This window comes from Lineus longissimus, chromosome 7 (assembly GCF_910592395.1).
Source record: "Lineus longissimus chromosome 7, tnLinLong1.2, whole genome shotgun sequence".
Classification (NCBI taxonomy): domain Eukaryota; kingdom Metazoa; phylum Nemertea; class Pilidiophora; order Heteronemertea; family Lineidae; genus Lineus; species Lineus longissimus.
In genome coordinates, this window is record NC_088314.1 from 3,715,888 (window position 1) to 3,733,448 (window position 17,561).

Sequence of the window (17,561 nt, forward strand, 5' to 3'; positions counted from 1 at the left end):
TCAACGTCAAACGCTTTTGCACTCGATCGCGTACACTCGGTAAGGGTCTTAAAGGTCGTCATGAGTCTATCTTCGACTTGTGTTTAGGGCGTTGCTCAAGAAAACCATGTGATAAAATAGTCAACGCTGCATTTCCTTTACAAGATTTTATATTAAAACATTTGTACATCCTTTATTATACATTTTTACATTACATGAACAGGGAATCTTCCCAACGAGGTATGAAGCACTGGAAAAGTCAACATTTGGCAATGCTGACATATGTAGATTTATTACATGCAGAGTATATGTAGTATTTTATTCAGGGTAGTCATCGAGGGTGAAATGTTGATGATAATGTACCGAACAATAGGCCTAGTTCTAATATTGAGCCAATCGACACTGTGCAGGGAAGGGTTGTATGCCATTGGACGGTCCTGCGGATGTGGATATACTCGGCGGCGCACCGTATCCTGGGAGTGGCAACGTAGCTTTGTAACTCGTCGTGGAAGGAATTAAAGGGTAACCGTTCGATTGAGTGTCCTGGTAATAGCTGTTGTCGAAGAGAAAGTTAGATGGCGCTGATGTCGATGACGTAAGTGGCTGACGTATCGGATTCGGGTAGTGCAGGAAGGCACTGCGGTTCACGTAAGCACCATAGTTCTGTCCACTGGCCATATTCGTAACAGAAGAGGCAGTCGAAGTCAATCCAGACGAATCTAATGAACTTTTCGTCAAGCTGCGAGTTGTTGGATCCCCGTATGATGGAAGTGGTTCGAAAACACTTGCATCCGCTGAGTAGTAAGGTGTTCCTGTCTGGTACGGAGGAAGCCGATTGCAGTTGGTTGTTGTCGTTGGCGAAATGCGGCTCTGCTGGTACTCTTGTGTTACGATTGGTGGAAAGTACGGCACGTGACTGTTGGAATCTGTGAGTGATTGGTCGCTCCTGGTAACGGGAATCTGACTGTACGGGTTTATCGACGGCAGGAAGGGTTGGTGTGTTGTCTCGGGCAAATGATGCACACTGAAAAGATTGAAGTATTTTGGTCAAAAACATGATCGAAAACCCAATTCAGGTTTGCCTATAACAAAAGGAAAGACTATACATCTTCTTGAACAGCTGAGCTTTTGTAAGCAGTTCAACTTTTAGCTTTGGGGAATACTTAAAGATGCCCACTATACCCCCATTACAACCGCCTGCAATGGCTCCTACCGGTCTTAAGGGAACTTTACCCGGGGAACACTTATGACTGTTTCACCTCCTTTGCTAACGTTGGTTCACATGCACCATGGATACAATTACTTTCCTTTTGAAGTACTGTACATGTAAATTGAAAACACAAGACAATACGCCAACTAGTATTTCTTTTCGAACCAAGAAACTTACTTTGAAGACGGTAGCCTCTCATTCTTGGGCTCTATCGGGCTGATGACATGGTCTAGTTTAACACTACCGCAGGGTTTGTCGACCTTTTGGAACACCTGCTCCCTCATCCACAGCTTGTGGTCACTCTTGGCGTCTCGTTTGAACTTAGCGCGTCTGTTCTGGAACCATGTCTGCAATGGAATCAAATAAGAAGGTAAAGCTATGAATACGTTTCAAATTCTGTCCAATCTACCGCAGTCAATTCTTGATACACAGAGATTGCTGGCAACACGCTATGGTCGTACACTCTCAGTCCAGAAGTGGGCCAACCAAGTTGAAGTTGGCTACTCATTCCTTACGCCTGATTTCCAATTCAGCACAGTAGTGTTCGCATCGTGCGACTGAATACATGTAAATATTCAGCAGAAGGTTTCATTTTCCAGCATACAAGATTGCGTGGTACCGAAAGGATGTGACGGTGATGACACTGTTAAGTACATTCAGTGCAAAACATATCGATTCGTCTAGTCAATTGTTGGTCAATTCAATGTGGTCAAAACAGATTGTGACTTACTGCTATCTTGTCCATGGGAATTCTCATCTGGCCGCTCAGCTCCTCCAAGATGGATATATCTGGATACTTGGCACGCTTGAACGCTGTCTCCAGCTGCTCCAACTGGGGAAAATTCAATAAAGGGCATGAATATACAGACTGTACAAGTAAGACAGTAATTGCGGAACAATGGTGAGACTATTGTAAGTGTGGAACTGGTCGTATTGGCTGCAACATCTGAGGTATCCGACATTTTTGGTCGAAAATCGTTTAGAGAGTGTTGAAACTGATGTCAGTGAGATGAAGGAAATTGAATGAGTTGAGTAAAAACTGACCTGATCATTAGAGAAGATGATTCTGGACTTGGACCGCTTAGTCTTCACGGCTGGCATCTCAAATGACCAATCTGCGAGCGAAATAAATGGTATAATAAGTAATAATAAGAGACCCAAGAGGTAGGTGTAAATTCAAACCGCCTGATAAGACATAGCCATGCAAAAAAACAATAGTCTAACAGGAACCTGGCTCCTGGGACGATACGACTGTACGTGTGTGAGACGCATCTGTGCCAATCCCTCGGGGATTTTTATTTCATCAATTAATACGTGGGTTACAGGTAGCCTTCAAAATGTCAAAGGTTGCATAAAAAGGCGCTGTCAAACATTTTGTCTGTAGGCTACATACTTCTTTACCTCTATGCGTCCATTAACAGAGAAAACAGAGCATGATCTATCCAAACCCCTGGGGTACGCCAACATGATAAAGTTACACCCGTTTGAGAATATCAACAGATATGGTTCGGGGTCTTTTTTTTATTCATCCAGGGATCATCCAAAAGATGATATCGACAACGTCAGTCCATCGGGCGACCGCTAGGTAAAAATGTATGGCCAGGGACGACTTCTCGAGACATTGGAAGTGACCGACGCGTTAAATAGATGACCACTGACACAAAAAAGTTAAAAATATATAAAATATCTTACCTATATCTTCGTGATGACAAATATTACAATGTTTTCCTGAGTATTTTTCTTGGCAATTTCGAAGTGAGCGACGTCTCAAAAGTTCAAACATCAGCTATAAAACGCAACAAGTCTCTGTCCTCCGAATCGATGTTTTCTCGCTGATATCTCTAAGCAAACTGATGTGGATAGTAACTCAGCAGAAAATCAAGTGAAGCATCCGTAACCCTTCTCAAAATATAACCCTTGTAGTTATAGTGTCACAAGCTGACTTAGAGATGATGTCGTTTACTCATTTCTTTTGCGCAATTCTTCTGGATTTTGTGGAGGGTGGCTTGGGAGGGACCTGATTTCACCTAACGGCTCCAATTAGGTGTCCATGTCTTTTTAATTGCTTATTGCGCATGGTGGCAATTAAGCTCAATATTTCCGAGGAAGGCCCCAGCGTGGGTAAGCGGGATTCATGATTGGACATGAAATTACGTCAAACTTTCCACCGAGGGGAACAAATATTTTCATTGCGATATATTGATGTTTTTATTGCATTTTCATCTGGGGAGCAGAGACTCTATACTTTCACCCAGTTTCAAGCGTGTGACAAAATAAACTCTGTCAGAAAATAACATTACCAACCATTATGTGCTAAAAAAGAAATTTTCAGAAAACATTTCCTGAGACCTCGCTTTTATAATTCCTTCCTTAATTCATTTCTTCAAAAACGTCCATGAACTGATTACTGAGATAGCCCTCTTGATTGTGACTATGTATCTGTAGGCTATATTGAATCTTACCCTCGGTCACTGGGAGGGATATCCAGATGGTGAATATGTTCCTACAAGATTGGTTCAGCCAGCTTACCCTCTGCCATTTCCAGTTCCACGAGACAACCGGATTGTGACCCAGTCCTTGAAATCTGTGCGAGTTAACTCAATTGTGATTTTCCCTTACAAAGACAAGAAGACGAGACAAATCTTTGTAAACAGTTTTATTGCTTATCATTACATGTAGTTGTAAACAACAGTACTTTGGTCACAAAAATACTCCACTCATGGTATGAACTTTAAAATCAAAATCAGTCTGACGGTAAAAGTCACAGCCCTTGTACAGGCAAGTGTGTTGGCACCTGTACCAACAGCTCCAAGCCAAGTTTACAGTTATGACAATTTCTTGTTCGACGTAATACGTCAAGGATATCATTTATACATGCGTTTACTTAAAAGTTCTGATTGACGAGATACAGATTTATTTTGACCCAATTATAGAATATGTTCCCTTCAGATGACAATAGCAGTATTGAAAAGCAATAGGGCGATCAACTGGAAGGTAAACAGTGATCACGATTTCGCCACCTATACCATATCAGTTGAACTATTGTGTTCCATCAGGGAAACGGAGACGAAGTCACAATCAGCCGAGCCAGTGGCCAAGATGGATCACTATTGCGCCACCTACACCACATCTGTTGTACTAGGATGTTCTTTTAGAAAAGCGGAGACACGAGCCAGCGGCCTCGCTGGATCACTATTGCGCCACCTATACCAAATATGTTGCACTAAAAAGTCACAATCAGCTGAGACTGTTTTAATATCCGGCCCTTTTATTCTACAATATCTTATCCTGATCCCATGCCCAGAAAACTTTTGACATCTCTGATCCTGGCCTTCTTTATTCGTAAGATCTGACAAAAAAGGCAGAAAGGCACTGCTGTTTATTCATGATAAATACATACTTATTATGACAGATAACTATGCAGGTGGTCTTCATGGATAAATTACATCAAGCACATGTACCCCCGATATAAAATACCGAAAATACATTCGTTAACAAGTTTAAATCATGTAAAATTATAAATGCATTCCTATTTACAAAAGATTACAGATTTATAATGTGTGAAATTCAAAGTGAATTTACAGAGCTTGTCCTGAGATACTATTTTTATATATGCTTATAAATTAAAATTAATTTCTCCAGATACAATGCATAAACATCCCATAAGTGCTCATACTTCAATTGATAGCACAACAGTATCCATAGAACCAAGAAAACAATCCCAGGAAACTTGAAACACTTTTGCAAGAGTACTGACCATGTTGACCAGTATACCAGGAAGATAAAATATCATCAATCTTAATCGGCCAATCGAAGGCCAGTTCTGGTACCACTGAATAAAATTCCCGATATTGTTTATATGCCATAAAGATTTTTCTGGCCGTTTCTTGGAATACCACGAAAGAAATAGCTTGAGCCATTGTCATAAATATTCCACTTGTCTTTGATAATGATTTGCAACTCCAAAAGCATACCGCCTGAATGCAGATCAGATCAGTTCAAGGACAGAGAAATCTAGTCAGCGTTGTCAGGGGACTGATCTCTTCAGCTACATATTGGGACATCACTCCCCCCAGATATCAAAGTCTTTTCCTCTTTCTTCACACTCAGTGACTCACAGTCTTTTCTTTGCCTTCCCGATATGCCGAGGTTTCGGTTGTTGGTCCCCTGGTGTCCGTTTCCGGAACCCTCGCTCTCCAAGACGATGAATAATCGGGCTTTCTGGGACGAGATGTGAATTCTCAACCCGGCTCCTGAAAAATAGACGATTAATTTCATTCCACCCCACACATTCTTACCAACTTGGCCAAGTCGCATTCACATAAAAATGATCTTGAACAAATCAAATTGTAATGTCCAAAGACATTTAACATCTTTTCCAATTATTTGATTGAGTACACACAGAATGGTACAACCACATGTGAGGGCTTGACTTGACGCATCTTGACTTTTCACTCAAAGACCGTTGATCAGGAAAAATACATCAACAATGATTCAGATATTAGAGAACAAGAAAAGAAAGCTGTCCACTGACACTGTCCACAATCTACATGTAGGTCACTTTGGTATTTTGATCATGAATGTTTACTCACTTTCTTGGTGATTCTCTAACCACTGGTTGTGTATTTGATGCCGAAGGTTCTGGCTCAACTGATGGACGTTTTGACAGGGCAGGCCAGAGTTTTTCGATTTCTATTTCTTTACTGGGAATATTGTGGTTGATGTCTGGTTGGTCGCTTTCTTCCTCGTCAAAGTTATCTGAAAAATACATTTTGGTGGAGAGGCCTCACTCAATGTCATTGTGAACCATTTTTCTATACTCTAAAGATCACACAATACACGGTTACTATACTGTGAAATCAGCAATGTTTTGGTATAGTCTAGCATTTACCAACCAAATAACTACATGTGTGTAGTTTGGGTTTGGACATATCATAGTTTGACAGAAAATAAGAATGTACTAGACCAGGCATTTCGATCTCTAATTTTAGAAAAAATCTCAACAAAAGAGAAAGATGGCGACCTACCAATTCTTTGACTGATGGAGCCAAGCAGATCATCATCACTGTCTGCCTCCGACGAGCTGTCGTCAACGTAACCAAACCCATCAACCTGGTCCTCATCTTCAGCAAACTTCACAGCTCCAAACGCAGGTGAGTTACAGAATATACCGGCAATCAATGGCGTGATTGGTTTAGGGGCTGAAATCAAGGAGCTGGTTGGTGATGTGAACGGTGAGCGAAAACCTGCATGGTCCTGTTCGAATGTCTCTGAATAAGATTTCTTCTTTGTTTGTTTGGGTGTCACAAAACCAGTTTTGTCCTTTCTTTGTCTGGGTGGGCCGATTTCTGGAGACATTAAACAACTAGATTTTCTTGCAGCCAATTCAGAACCAGCTGCCTGCAGCTCTTTCTGAGCTTGAGAACCACCCAAAGACTCTGGAATATTCTCCTCTGACGAATCGAAATCATAAACATCCTCCGATGAACTGCCTTGTTCCGATAAGAAACTCTGAGACCCTGCAGACTTATTAAGTTTTTTTCCAAAACAAGTTTCATCAGTTCTTGGTCTCTTGTGTCTGGCTGATAACGTGTGTACTGGTGCAGGGTTCCTTGAGGTAGACCGTTTTCTTTTTCTACTAGGCGTCACCGCAGCCCTCAGAACCTCACCAGAAGATCCAGCCAGATCGTTTTGAGCACTTTCTGAAACTGCCCCTACAACAGCCAAAGACAGCCTAGAAGATCTATTTCTTTTGTCCTTATCCGACAGATCAATTGACTCTTCAGCGGTGGTATTCTTCCCCGAGATTTTCTTAGCAACAGGCTTGTTCTTTGAATCTCTTGATCGCCCTTCACTCTTCGACATTGCTGACTTGTCAGTCTCGGACCCAGAGCTGACAGCAATGCAAGACCGACGCGAGGACCTCTTTCCCCCAACATTGTCAGATAGGTCAGTGACCACCTTAGTGTTATGAGCCCCAGGTACAACGGGAACATAAGTCCAAAATTTGGATACAAGCTTTTTGGTCACCTTATATCTTTTATCACGTTTCAAACTTTTCTTCAGTGCACTTTTTTTATCAAAAGTCCCGGACACCAAATCTTTCTTGGGTATGTCAGACTCGGGCGCTTGCAAATTCATATCTCGGCATTCTGTCTTAGAAACAGTAACATTTGAACTCCCAGCACTGCAAGATCGCCGAGACGCCCTCTTCTCTCGCTCTGCACTTGACACAGCGACACCAGTCAGTTTAACCTCTTGATCAACAACAGGCAAATAAGTCCAAAATGTTGATCCCTCTCTTTTCCTCACAAGGACTTTTGACCTCTCTTTGCTGCTCAATCTTGATGGTTTCGAGTCTAAATCACTGCTTGTTTCTAGTGAAGCCGAGCCAGGACGTGCTTCTGAACTCACAGCACTGCGAGATCTGCGCGTTAGCCTCTTTTTCCCTTCAACATCTGAACCAGCAGAAAGATCAGTAAAGCTCCCAGCGTCTTGCACCATGTCTGTAACCATGGTCACAGTTGATTCAATGTCTCGTCCTACGGGAACGTAAGTCCAAAACTTGGAACTTCCCTTTTTCTTCGCTGAATTAGCATTTTTGTTTACCATGCTGTCACTGTTCCCGTTCACCCTGAGACCTTTCACCCTCCCCTCACTATGAGATCGTGGTGATGGCTTCGCATCTGACACTGCACTAGAAGAGCGCAGAGTGGACCTCCTTCTGCCTTCTGTGTCTGCTGGAGGTGGAGAATCTTGCACCACACTGGGGATGACTACCTCGTAAGTCCAAAATTTAGATGATCGCTTTTTGTTTTTCGAGTTACCATGATCACCGACTGAATAGTTCAACCTCCCTTCACTGCAAGAACGTGGAGATGCGAGATTTAAGTGCTTTATTTTATGTTCTGCAGTTGCACTTGAAGCCTCTGAACTCATGGTCCTAGAAGACCTGCGATTGGTCATTTGACCAGTACTTGTAGTGGAATCTTCATCTGCCACATGGCAGACTGATGGACCAACCCTCAAAGATCTTCGCCTTGGACTTTCCTCATCCAGAGTTCCGACAGGTCCCTTTTTTAAAGCAACATGTTCCTTTGGAATACCTGACAGACATCGAGTCATTTTTAGTGGTGCTTGCTGTCTTGTTTTTGTCCGAATTAAAGTGAACTGACCTGGTTGGGCATTCGTTTCCCGATCAATATTTGAAACATCTTCACTATCGGAGGTTGATATCATCTCATGCAAACTCCTACCTCTTCTTCTCCTTGATGTTTCATCCTTGAAACTATCTTCATCAATAATTACCCTAGTTTTTGAAACCGGCTTCAAACTACCGGTACTAGCGACATCATCAGCCATGTTTTGAACATCATTCAAAACTGGCTCATACGTCCAGAATTTAGATTTATGCCTTTTCTTCAACGTTGTTTCATCTGCACTGGTAGATTGGGAACGAGCACTTGAACTCTCACCATCACAACGAGCAGTCGCCTTCTTAAGCGGACTTTCATCCTTAGATGCAGACTTTCTCGATCGGCACAATTTAGATTCTTTGTTTTCTTCAGTTGACATCAGGCAGCCGTCTAGGTGATTGTTGATCGCCTCATTTGGGATGGGTGACAAACAGACAGGGCATGGGACTGAAAAACAAAGAGAAAGTTGATGAAGAGAAACCAAGAAACCCAGGGCAACATTTCCTGAATCTTCTCCGATCACCGTGAATTTAATTTAGAACTAATTTTTACCATTGTCATTTCCGACTGCACTCTCAGTGACCATCGACTCATCCTGCGAAGTGGCAGAAACATCCTCAGACTCGATCAAAGTAGAATAAGTCGATTCATCTCCCGACCGCACGGACACTTGGATCGATTCCCGAAATATTCTAACCAACTCATCAAGAATTTCATTCCTAACAGGCATATCTTCGTCATGCACTCTCTAAACAAAAAAGAAAAACATGTGATTTGGTATATAAATGAAGTAAGACTATGTTTTAGATTCTGATCAATTTAGATTTGCAAGAAATATATTCTAAGGGCATACGTGCACAAATAGTTTCAGATAATTAATCACTACAACCAAATTGCAAAATCTTTTTTTTCAACAAATCTCTCAGATTTTATGTTCATGATTGAGGCACTTTTCAGTTGAGAGACTCTAGTAGAGTCACCAAGTGGGCAGTTACTCATACTTACTTGACCACAGGTTGGACACTTCTCTACGCCCACATTCCCAGGTAGGCCTACACAACCGTAGCAAACTGAAAATACAAGATTACTTTCAATACAATTTTAAATAGTCACCGCACACCGCAGACCATTATTTTGAAGACAGAACTGTAGACTTACTCACTGATGACTGATGACACTTACAGTTATGAGAACAGCTCGGCAGAAGTACTGGAACTACGAAGAAATCCTTACAAAGGGGACACTTCAAAAGATCCATCATTTCCTGCAAAAACAAAGGAAAAACCTGAACAGTTTCCTCAGCAGGCTTAGCTTCCAGTCCACCATCGATGCCGATGGACCACAAGAATGATGATGATTTTATGAATAGGGCCATTCATATAGGCCTATGGCTATAGTAGGGCCTATGTCTGGCCAATAGCCATGGGCATGGGTGAGGCCGAGGGTGCCAAACTAAACTTTTCAGAAATCATTTTTAAAGCCAAAGGCAATGCCTTACTCAGTCAAACTATAATTAAGACATGCAAGAGCACTCTGTACATTGAGGCACATACATTTACATGACATAGGCTATAGGCTAGTACACTTGTAGCATGGTAGGCCTAACGTAGGCCTAACGTAGGCCTACAGCTATGACAGCATGACACCAGTGACTAGTCACACCAACAACATTTTGAGAACTGTTTTTATTTTACCATTATTCCTACCTCTGACATGACGGATGGAGGTTTTATCACTGATGTATCACAATTGCTGTTCATGATTGAATTGTATGTTGAAATCAAACATCAATTTTCGGGGAATTGCAGGGGAAATCCCTATTTAAATTGATTATTTTGTTCATAATTTTTCAAGAAATTCCCTTTTTGGCGGGTAGTGGCGAGGTGTCGATCTACGTGCATTCTACATGCAATGACGCTGCGGCATAAATTATGCCAAATATGGGAAACAAAATGGCGTCACCTGGTGTGAAAATGAAAAAATAAATCGCCTAGGGTCTCGTTAGGGAGTTTTTCCCAAATGTACGCGATGATGACGTGCCCCATTAACAGGACGTAACATCTATTTTAAAATGCGTTTCCAAAGTGAATGCACGAGGACAACCCATTTCTGTCGTATATCACTGGAAACGCTCGATTCCCCTGATTCTGCAGGATGTTAAATCGGGCATTTTATTTCTTTAAATAAATCATTAGCGTCGCATTTGCTAGCTCTGTTCACCATCCCAAATGGCACTATTGCCAATTGGGCCAGACAATCACGAAAAACCCCAAATATTATACATTTCTTCCTGAATAATTCTTACAGAGACCATTCTCCCATGAAAGACAGTTGCTTACGCTATACAAAAATCAAAAAAAAATCGAGGGTCAACCATTGAACTTTTGAGATATGTTGAATTTTGCACAAATCAGAAAAAAACGCACCAACTGGCACTGGACGGCATTTCAACACGGGGCCGACGCACATCCCAAGTTCAGTGTACACATACGTCGGCAACAACAGTATAAATGCGTAGTTTCTTGTTAGTCACCTATTATTGAGTAGCACTCTAGGTTTCAGAAACTCCAAAAAAACATGTCTTTGCCAAAACAACTGCTGAATCAACGCTGACGTACTGTAAGGACCGAGAAATCAGTGATTTTAGGAACTACGGTTAGGGCTTGGCCGCATGAATAACAAAAAAAACTCCCTAATGAGACCTAATAGGGAGCGGATAGAGGCTAATTCGTATTTCCCACGAGCGTTTTATTTTTCACACCAGGTGACGCCATTTAAATTTCTTCCCCATATTTGGCATTAGCGTCATTGCATTAGTCCAACTCGGGGATTTCTCAATGCGCAGACCATCTGCGCAATAGACTAAGTTTCATCATGGAAGAATACGCACGTGAACCTTGGTGAGGAGCTGATAAAAACACTGTTTTTTATAAGATTTAATGTATAAATTCTGAATCAAAAGCACGAGCACATTGAAGTAGCATCCAAAATAATTTTTGTCAAAAATCTAATAAAAATATCCATTCGATTATTAAATATTTGGTTACAAAACATGACCTTTTCGTGACCGATCTGCGTGCATTATCGATTATGCATGCATTGCATCGTGAATAGGTGATGCGTGTACACGTACAGTGCATAGAATGTAGTGGTTAGTGATGGCCATGTTTGTTGGCTTTTAACTGTGTCAGTGACATCCTCTTAGGACATGTAGGCCAACCACATACGTCTTAAGAGGAGCCTGTAAAGTCACTTTATCAGTGTCCCACAGCCCAGTAGTAGTTTAATTCTAGCACGGCCCACGCCCACGACGGCCATGGATATGGATGGGGCTGCACACGTACACAGACAGTGTTAAACTGTCACTATGGCGCGATTAGACTTTATAAATCTCAAGAATACAACTTTTCCAAACTTCAGAACTTGGGCGAAAGTTTAACTGGTATGTACTAAAATTGAATGTTTCTCTCTTTCAGTCCTTGGCGGATAGTTGATGACTGTGGTGGTGCCTTCGCCATGGGAGCTATTGGTGGCTCAGTATTCCATACGATAAAAGGTTACAGAAATGCTCCCAGTGTAAGTCATTCGGAACTCCATGACTAGCATGAACCTGTTGTATGGGTTACACCTTCAAGCTTTCGTTTCCCTCCAGTCTAATCGTGCTGGAGCCAGTGGAGGGGTGGAGGATTCTTCTGAACAGCTTCTAAAAGGTACATCAGTGATCATGGAGAGAGGCGGACCTCTTTATTCATGTCAGTCTCTGAGACCCTCTTTTAATATGTGCAAGTTGGAGACCTGTAATTGAAATTTCTTTGTTCTTCATTTCAGGGTCAATATAGGCGGTTATTAGGTAGTTTAATAGCTGTAAAAGAAAGGGCTCCAATCACAGGAGGTAAGAATTGGATATACAATCCTCATCAGGGTAGAAAGTTTCCAGGAATCAGAGAAGCCAAATTTCCTTCTTTTCTTATGACAGATATTTGGATAAATGTGTTCTTTTCCAAGTACAATGTAGGAACACATGTACTGTTGTGTCTAAAAACATTTACAGACAATAACCTAGTGATGTTACATGTAGTTAGAAAGCAAGTCCATTTTGGACATAAAAACTGTGTCATGTTTGACTTGCAGGTAACTTTGCTGTTTGGGGAGGATTATTCTCGGCCATTGACTGTTCTTTAGTGTATATTAGGAAAAAAGAAGATCCATGGAATTCTATAACAAGTGGTGCCCTGACCGGGGCGATATTATCTGTCAGAAGTAAGTCAAACTTTTCTGTTTGGTGTGAATCATTCTATGTCATGTTGAAATACTGAGACAGGTACGCTTCATTGATGGCTTATTGTCATCTTTTCTACCTTCATGCCTCTATTCCGAGTTGAATGATTTTCGTCTCCTTCTGATTTCACATTGGTCAATCTATTATTTCAGATGGAGCTGGAGCAATGGTTGGTTCAGCCATAATTGGAGGTGTATTGTTAGCACTTATTGAAGGAATTGGTATCATGTTCACAAGGTTTTCGGCAGAGCAGTTCAAACCGAGTAAGTATTGCAAATGTTGCAACACCATTTCTGACTGCAAATCGCTTTGTGTCAATCATCATTGCCACAGGTTGTATTCAGTTTAAAACATGGGTGACACTATGATAAACCCAATTTCCATGCCTAGACCTTGTAATCTATTGTACCTGTAGGATTATTGTATTTCCATGTTCTCTTTGCAGTGGACCCAACACAGCAGCCACCACCTGATGATCAGTTACCTCCAAAGCCATTATTTGGAAGCAATGTAGGCTATCAATGATGAGACACTTTAGCTAATCAATTTTTAACGAATCATGAAAAACACATGGGGTGTATTCATTTTGGAGACTTCTCTGATTCCATTAACATAAGTAAAAGTAAAAGTTTTAGATTGATAGTCTGATATCAACTATGTTATAGGTTATCATCTGACTTCACAGTTACACTTGTCTGTCCTGAAACCTTTCAGCCGTGGCTTCGTCAGTGGCTTCCTTGAAATTGTCAAGCCTGGGGGATCTCCATAGAAATTCTGATTATTTCTTCCCTTGAATTAGTGTTGATTGGATCAGAAAAGTAGGAAGTCATGTTAAGTTCATCATGTTTTTGAGCTTTAGAATTCCCTACATGTGACTAATATAAAATGTGACTAACTTTTAGGCATGTGAACATTTTGTTATAAAGTACATGTATTTATTAGAATTTGCTACTCACTTCAGTTGAGATGTTTAGCAATCTTGGCTTAGCATTGACATTTTGAGTCAGGGTTGAGAAAGTTGACACATTATTCTAGATAAGTCAATGATTAAAGATAATGAGCTTAGGCTGTGATGTAAATTTCTGCAGGATTTGAGTGCATTTTGCTACGTTTTAATATGAGGAGGGATCGGGGTGAAGCTAAAATGTAGGCCAAAACTGAGGCACTTTGCTGAAGTTTTGCGGTAGTCTTGAATTGTTAGGGGCCTTCTTGTATTTTTCAGATGACCTGATAATGGTTTAAAAGGCAAGTCTGCTGTATTGCAACAAGCTTCCCTGCTGTTTGGAATCGGTCGGAATTTCATTTCATTTCAAACATTGGGTGGGGATTTGAAAGGTTGTAAGAAATTATTGGAAATATCTAAGTACAGATGGCCTTGCATCTGCTACTAAATGTGTGTTGATTCATAGCCATCAGAGCCTCAAAGACAGAATGCTAAGCAGGTGTGTGTCAGGACTCGCATGTTTTCATTCTCGAGAGCATGACCAGACCTATCTACCAGATCACTAGGCTCTGTGGTTTGAAAACTGTTCAAGCTGAGTTATCTGTTATCATAATTGTATCTTTACCTGGATGTAGTATTCTTGGTCCTTTTTGAAAGAAGATCGTAAAAAGTTTTTTTGATGATGTAACAAGAACTTTGTGTAAGATATGATGTGGTGGTCTGATTTTGGATGATTGCCACTCCTCCTATGATGGAAATACATGTGTGACCAAGATTACCAATTCTGATAAAACTTTGCCTTGTCTGTCCATGTTTACTGGTGAAAATTTACTTTTGAGCAAAGCCAGTAGAAATCCAGTGCCCCCCCCAATTGAATAAATTGTCTTGGATTGTACATTGTATAGTAAGAATATTAGCTTATGTAAAATAAAGGTTTTGTCATTTTATGTGATTGTTCCTCAAATTACTGTTCGAACAGCGACATGTGGAGCGTTGTGACTGGAAAAAGTTCAAAAAGCCTCCCTGGTCAGCAACATTTGAGTTCCACCTTTGACCTACAGGTGGCAGCACAGTTTCAAAATTACCCTTGCATCTGAGCATATCGCCTACACTGAAATAAGCCGGTGGGTGGAGTATCATGTGGGCAGTATCTATTATTGACTTGCGCGTATGGTTATAACCAGGATTGCAGCAAGAACTGGGTGTTCTTATCACACTGTCCTCAGAGACTCCGCTGTGACAAACTTTTGGCTGATTGGTTAATCATACGATACCTTCGACTTGGCCCAGATGGCTAGCTGGCTATCATGTCATCAGGTTAGCCCCCAGAAGCATTCTGACTTGTGCTGCAGAGGAACATAGTCGCAAACACCAACGTTATCTAAAGCATAGATTGTGATCCTGTTACTAAGACCCATGACCTGGGGTGGTAGGGGCGCCTTGGCAGCAGTGATGTGGATGCATGCCCAAGTAGATCTGTCTTCGGCCTTCCGGATAAGTTGAGGTGTTGTGAGGGAGGTCCACTCTTTGATAGTGTTATCCATCCACGTGGACTGCACTGGTTGCATTGTCATACAGTTCTTTGACCACTACCAATGAATTCAAGTATACTAATAGTGCATATGTTCATAACCAAGATCCCTATATACGGTATCGCGACTATACTCTTGTCTTATCCGTGGGGCAACCCATTTGAAGACAGATCAATGCTAGCTCTTGGCGTTGGTTTATTGGGGGAACAACTCGTATTGAAGACAAGCACCTGTGCTAGCTCTGTATGATGGTGTATTAGGGGAACAACCTATCTTGAAGACAAGCATTAGTGCTAGCTCTGCTGGGTATGGTGAAATGGGGGAGCAACCCATCTTGAAGACAAGCATCGGTGCCAGCTCTGGGCGATGGTGTACTTGGCGACAAACCATCTTGAAGACAGATCAGTTCGAGAGCTCTGCTGGGCACCACTCTTATGGGGAGAAACCCATCTTAAAGACAAGCATCAGTTCTAGCTCTGGGCGATGGTGTATTTGGCGACAAACCATCTTGAAGACAGATCTGTTTGAGATCTCTGCTTGGTACTACTCTTATGGGGAGAAACCCATCTTAAAGACAAGCATCAGTTCTAGCTCTGGGCAATGGTGTATTTGGGGACAAACCCTCTTGAAGACAGATCAGTTTGAGAGCTCTGCTTGGCACCACCCTAATGGGAAGAAACCCATCTTGAAGACAAGAATCAGTGCTAGCTCTGGGCGATGGTGTATTTGGCGACAAACCATCTTGAAGACAGATCAGTTCGAGAGATCTGCTGGGCACTACTCTTATGGAGAGAAACCCATCTTAAAGACAAGCATCAGTTCTAGCTCTGGGCATTGGGGACAACCCCTCTTGAAGACAGATCAGTTTGAGAGCTCTGCTTGGCACCACCTTAATGGGGAGAAACCCATCTTGAAGACAAGAATCAGTGCTAGCTCTGGGCGATGGTGTATTTGGCGACAAACCATCTTGAAGACAGATCAGTTCGAGAGCTCTGCTGGGCACTACTCTTATGGGGAGAAACCCATCTTAAAGACAAGCATCAGTTCTAGCTCTGGGCAATGGTGTATTTGGCGACAACCCCTCTTGAAGACAGATCAGTTCGAGAGCTCTGCTGGGCACCACTCTAATGGGGAACAATTCATCTTTGAGGCAGATCAGTGCAAGATCTGGGCGATGGTTTATTTGGGGACAACCTCTCTTGAAAGCAGATCAGTTCGAGAGCTCTGCTGGGCACTACTCTTATGGGGAGAAACCCATCTTAAAGACAAGCATCTATTCTAGCTCTGGGCAATGGTGTATTTGGGGACAACCCCGCTTGAAGACAGATCAGTTTGAGAGCTCTGCTTGGCACCACCCTAACGGGGAGAAACCCATCTTGAAGCCAAGCATCAGTGCTAGCTCTGGGCAATGCTGTATTTGAGGACAACATTCTTGAAGACAGATCAGTTCGAGAGCTCTGCTGGGCACCACTCTAATGGGGAACAATTCATCTTTGAGGCAGATCAGTGCAAGCTCTGGGCGATGGTTTATTTGGGGACAACCCCTCTTGAAGGCTGATCAGTTTGAGAGATCTCCTGGGCACCACTCTTATGGGGAGAAACCCATCTTAAAGACACGCATCAGTTCTAGCTCTGGGCAATGGTGTATTTGGGGATAACCCCTCTAGAAGACAGATCAGTTCGAAAGCTCTGCTGGGCACTACTCTTATGGGGAGAAACCCATCTTAAAGACAAGCATCTATTCTAGCTCTGGGCAATGGTGTATTTGGGGACAACCCCGCTTGAAGACAGATCAGTTTGAGAGCTCTGCTTGGCACCACCCTAACGGGGAGAAACCCATCTTGAAGCCAAGCATCAGTGCTAGCTCTGGGCAATGGTGTATTTGAGGACAACATTCTTGAAGACAGATCAGTTCGAGAGCTCTGCTGGGCACCACTCTAATGGGGAACAATTCATCTTTGAGGCAGATCAGTGCAAGCTCTGGGCGATGGTTTATTTGGGGACAACCCCTCTTGAAGGCAGATCAGTTCGAGAGCTCTGCTGGGCACCAGTCGATTGGGTGACAGATCAGTGCGAGCCCTGGACAATCATGTCATTGGGTTTGCCCCCAGAAGTGGGTGTTCATAACACACCTTTGTCCACAGACTTGGCTGTGACAATCTCATAAGGCTTGTAGCTGGCCATCATGTCGTCAGGACTGCTGTGAGAACTGAGGGTTCATATCACACCGTCTTCAGACTTGGTTGTGCCAACTGTTTTGGCTTGCTGGCCATCATGGCATTGGGATTGCCACAATAACAGGTGCTCATATAGAAGGCGTGTTTTGGCGACTTGGTGACGACTTTTTTAGCTCACTGGCTATCATGCCCTTAGGACTGCTGCTGGAACCAGTGTTCATATCACACCTCTGTGTTCAAGACTT

General features: G+C 42.3%; 3 protein-coding genes across 5 annotated transcripts; 1 reads left to right on the forward strand and 2 right to left on the reverse strand.

The window, feature by feature from the left end:
• Positions 1–216: 216 nt before the first annotated feature.
• On the reverse strand, positions 217–2,151 carry LOC135490910 (paired box protein Pax-6-like). The gene is made up of 4 exons (XM_064776488.1): positions 2,134–2,151; positions 1,920–2,021; positions 1,367–1,536; positions 217–1,003 (listed from the first exon to the last, which is right to left on the reverse strand). The coding sequence occupies exons 1-4, from the start codon at positions 2,149–2,151 to the stop codon at positions 361–363; spliced, it is 933 nt and encodes a 310-aa protein (XP_064632558.1). The 3' UTR covers positions 217–360.
• On the forward strand, positions 2,102–14,554 carry LOC135491442 (mitochondrial import inner membrane translocase subunit Tim17-A-like). 3 transcript variants are annotated; one of them, XM_064777315.1, is made up of 7 exons: positions 2,102–2,353; positions 11,862–11,961; positions 12,214–12,277; positions 12,517–12,645; positions 12,817–12,927; positions 13,110–13,174; positions 13,887–14,554. In XM_064777315.1, exons 1-7 carry the CDS (start codon positions 2,250–2,252, stop codon positions 13,893–13,895), a joined length of 582 nt encoding a protein of 193 aa, XP_064633385.1. In that variant the 5' UTR covers positions 2,102–2,249; the 3' UTR covers positions 13,896–14,554. The 3 variants fall into 3 exon arrangements, with proteins under 3 accessions (XP_064633385.1, XP_064633384.1, XP_064633387.1); XM_064777314.1 differs by having other exon boundaries at positions 2,107–2,353; positions 13,110–14,554; XM_064777317.1 differs by lacking the exon at positions 2,102–2,353 and adding an exon at positions 11,256–11,285 and having other exon boundaries at positions 13,110–14,554.
• Positions 3,879–10,272, reverse strand: LOC135491024 (uncharacterized). Its single transcript, XM_064776647.1, has 7 exons — positions 10,092–10,272; positions 9,568–9,649; positions 9,391–9,455; positions 8,938–9,133; positions 6,217–8,832; positions 5,782–5,947; positions 3,879–5,442 (listed from the first exon to the last, which is right to left on the reverse strand). The coding sequence occupies exons 1-7, from the start codon at positions 10,143–10,145 to the stop codon at positions 5,304–5,306; spliced, it is 3,318 nt and encodes a 1,105-aa protein (XP_064632717.1). The 5' UTR covers positions 10,146–10,272; the 3' UTR covers positions 3,879–5,303.
• Positions 14,555–17,561: the final 3,007 nt, after the last annotated feature.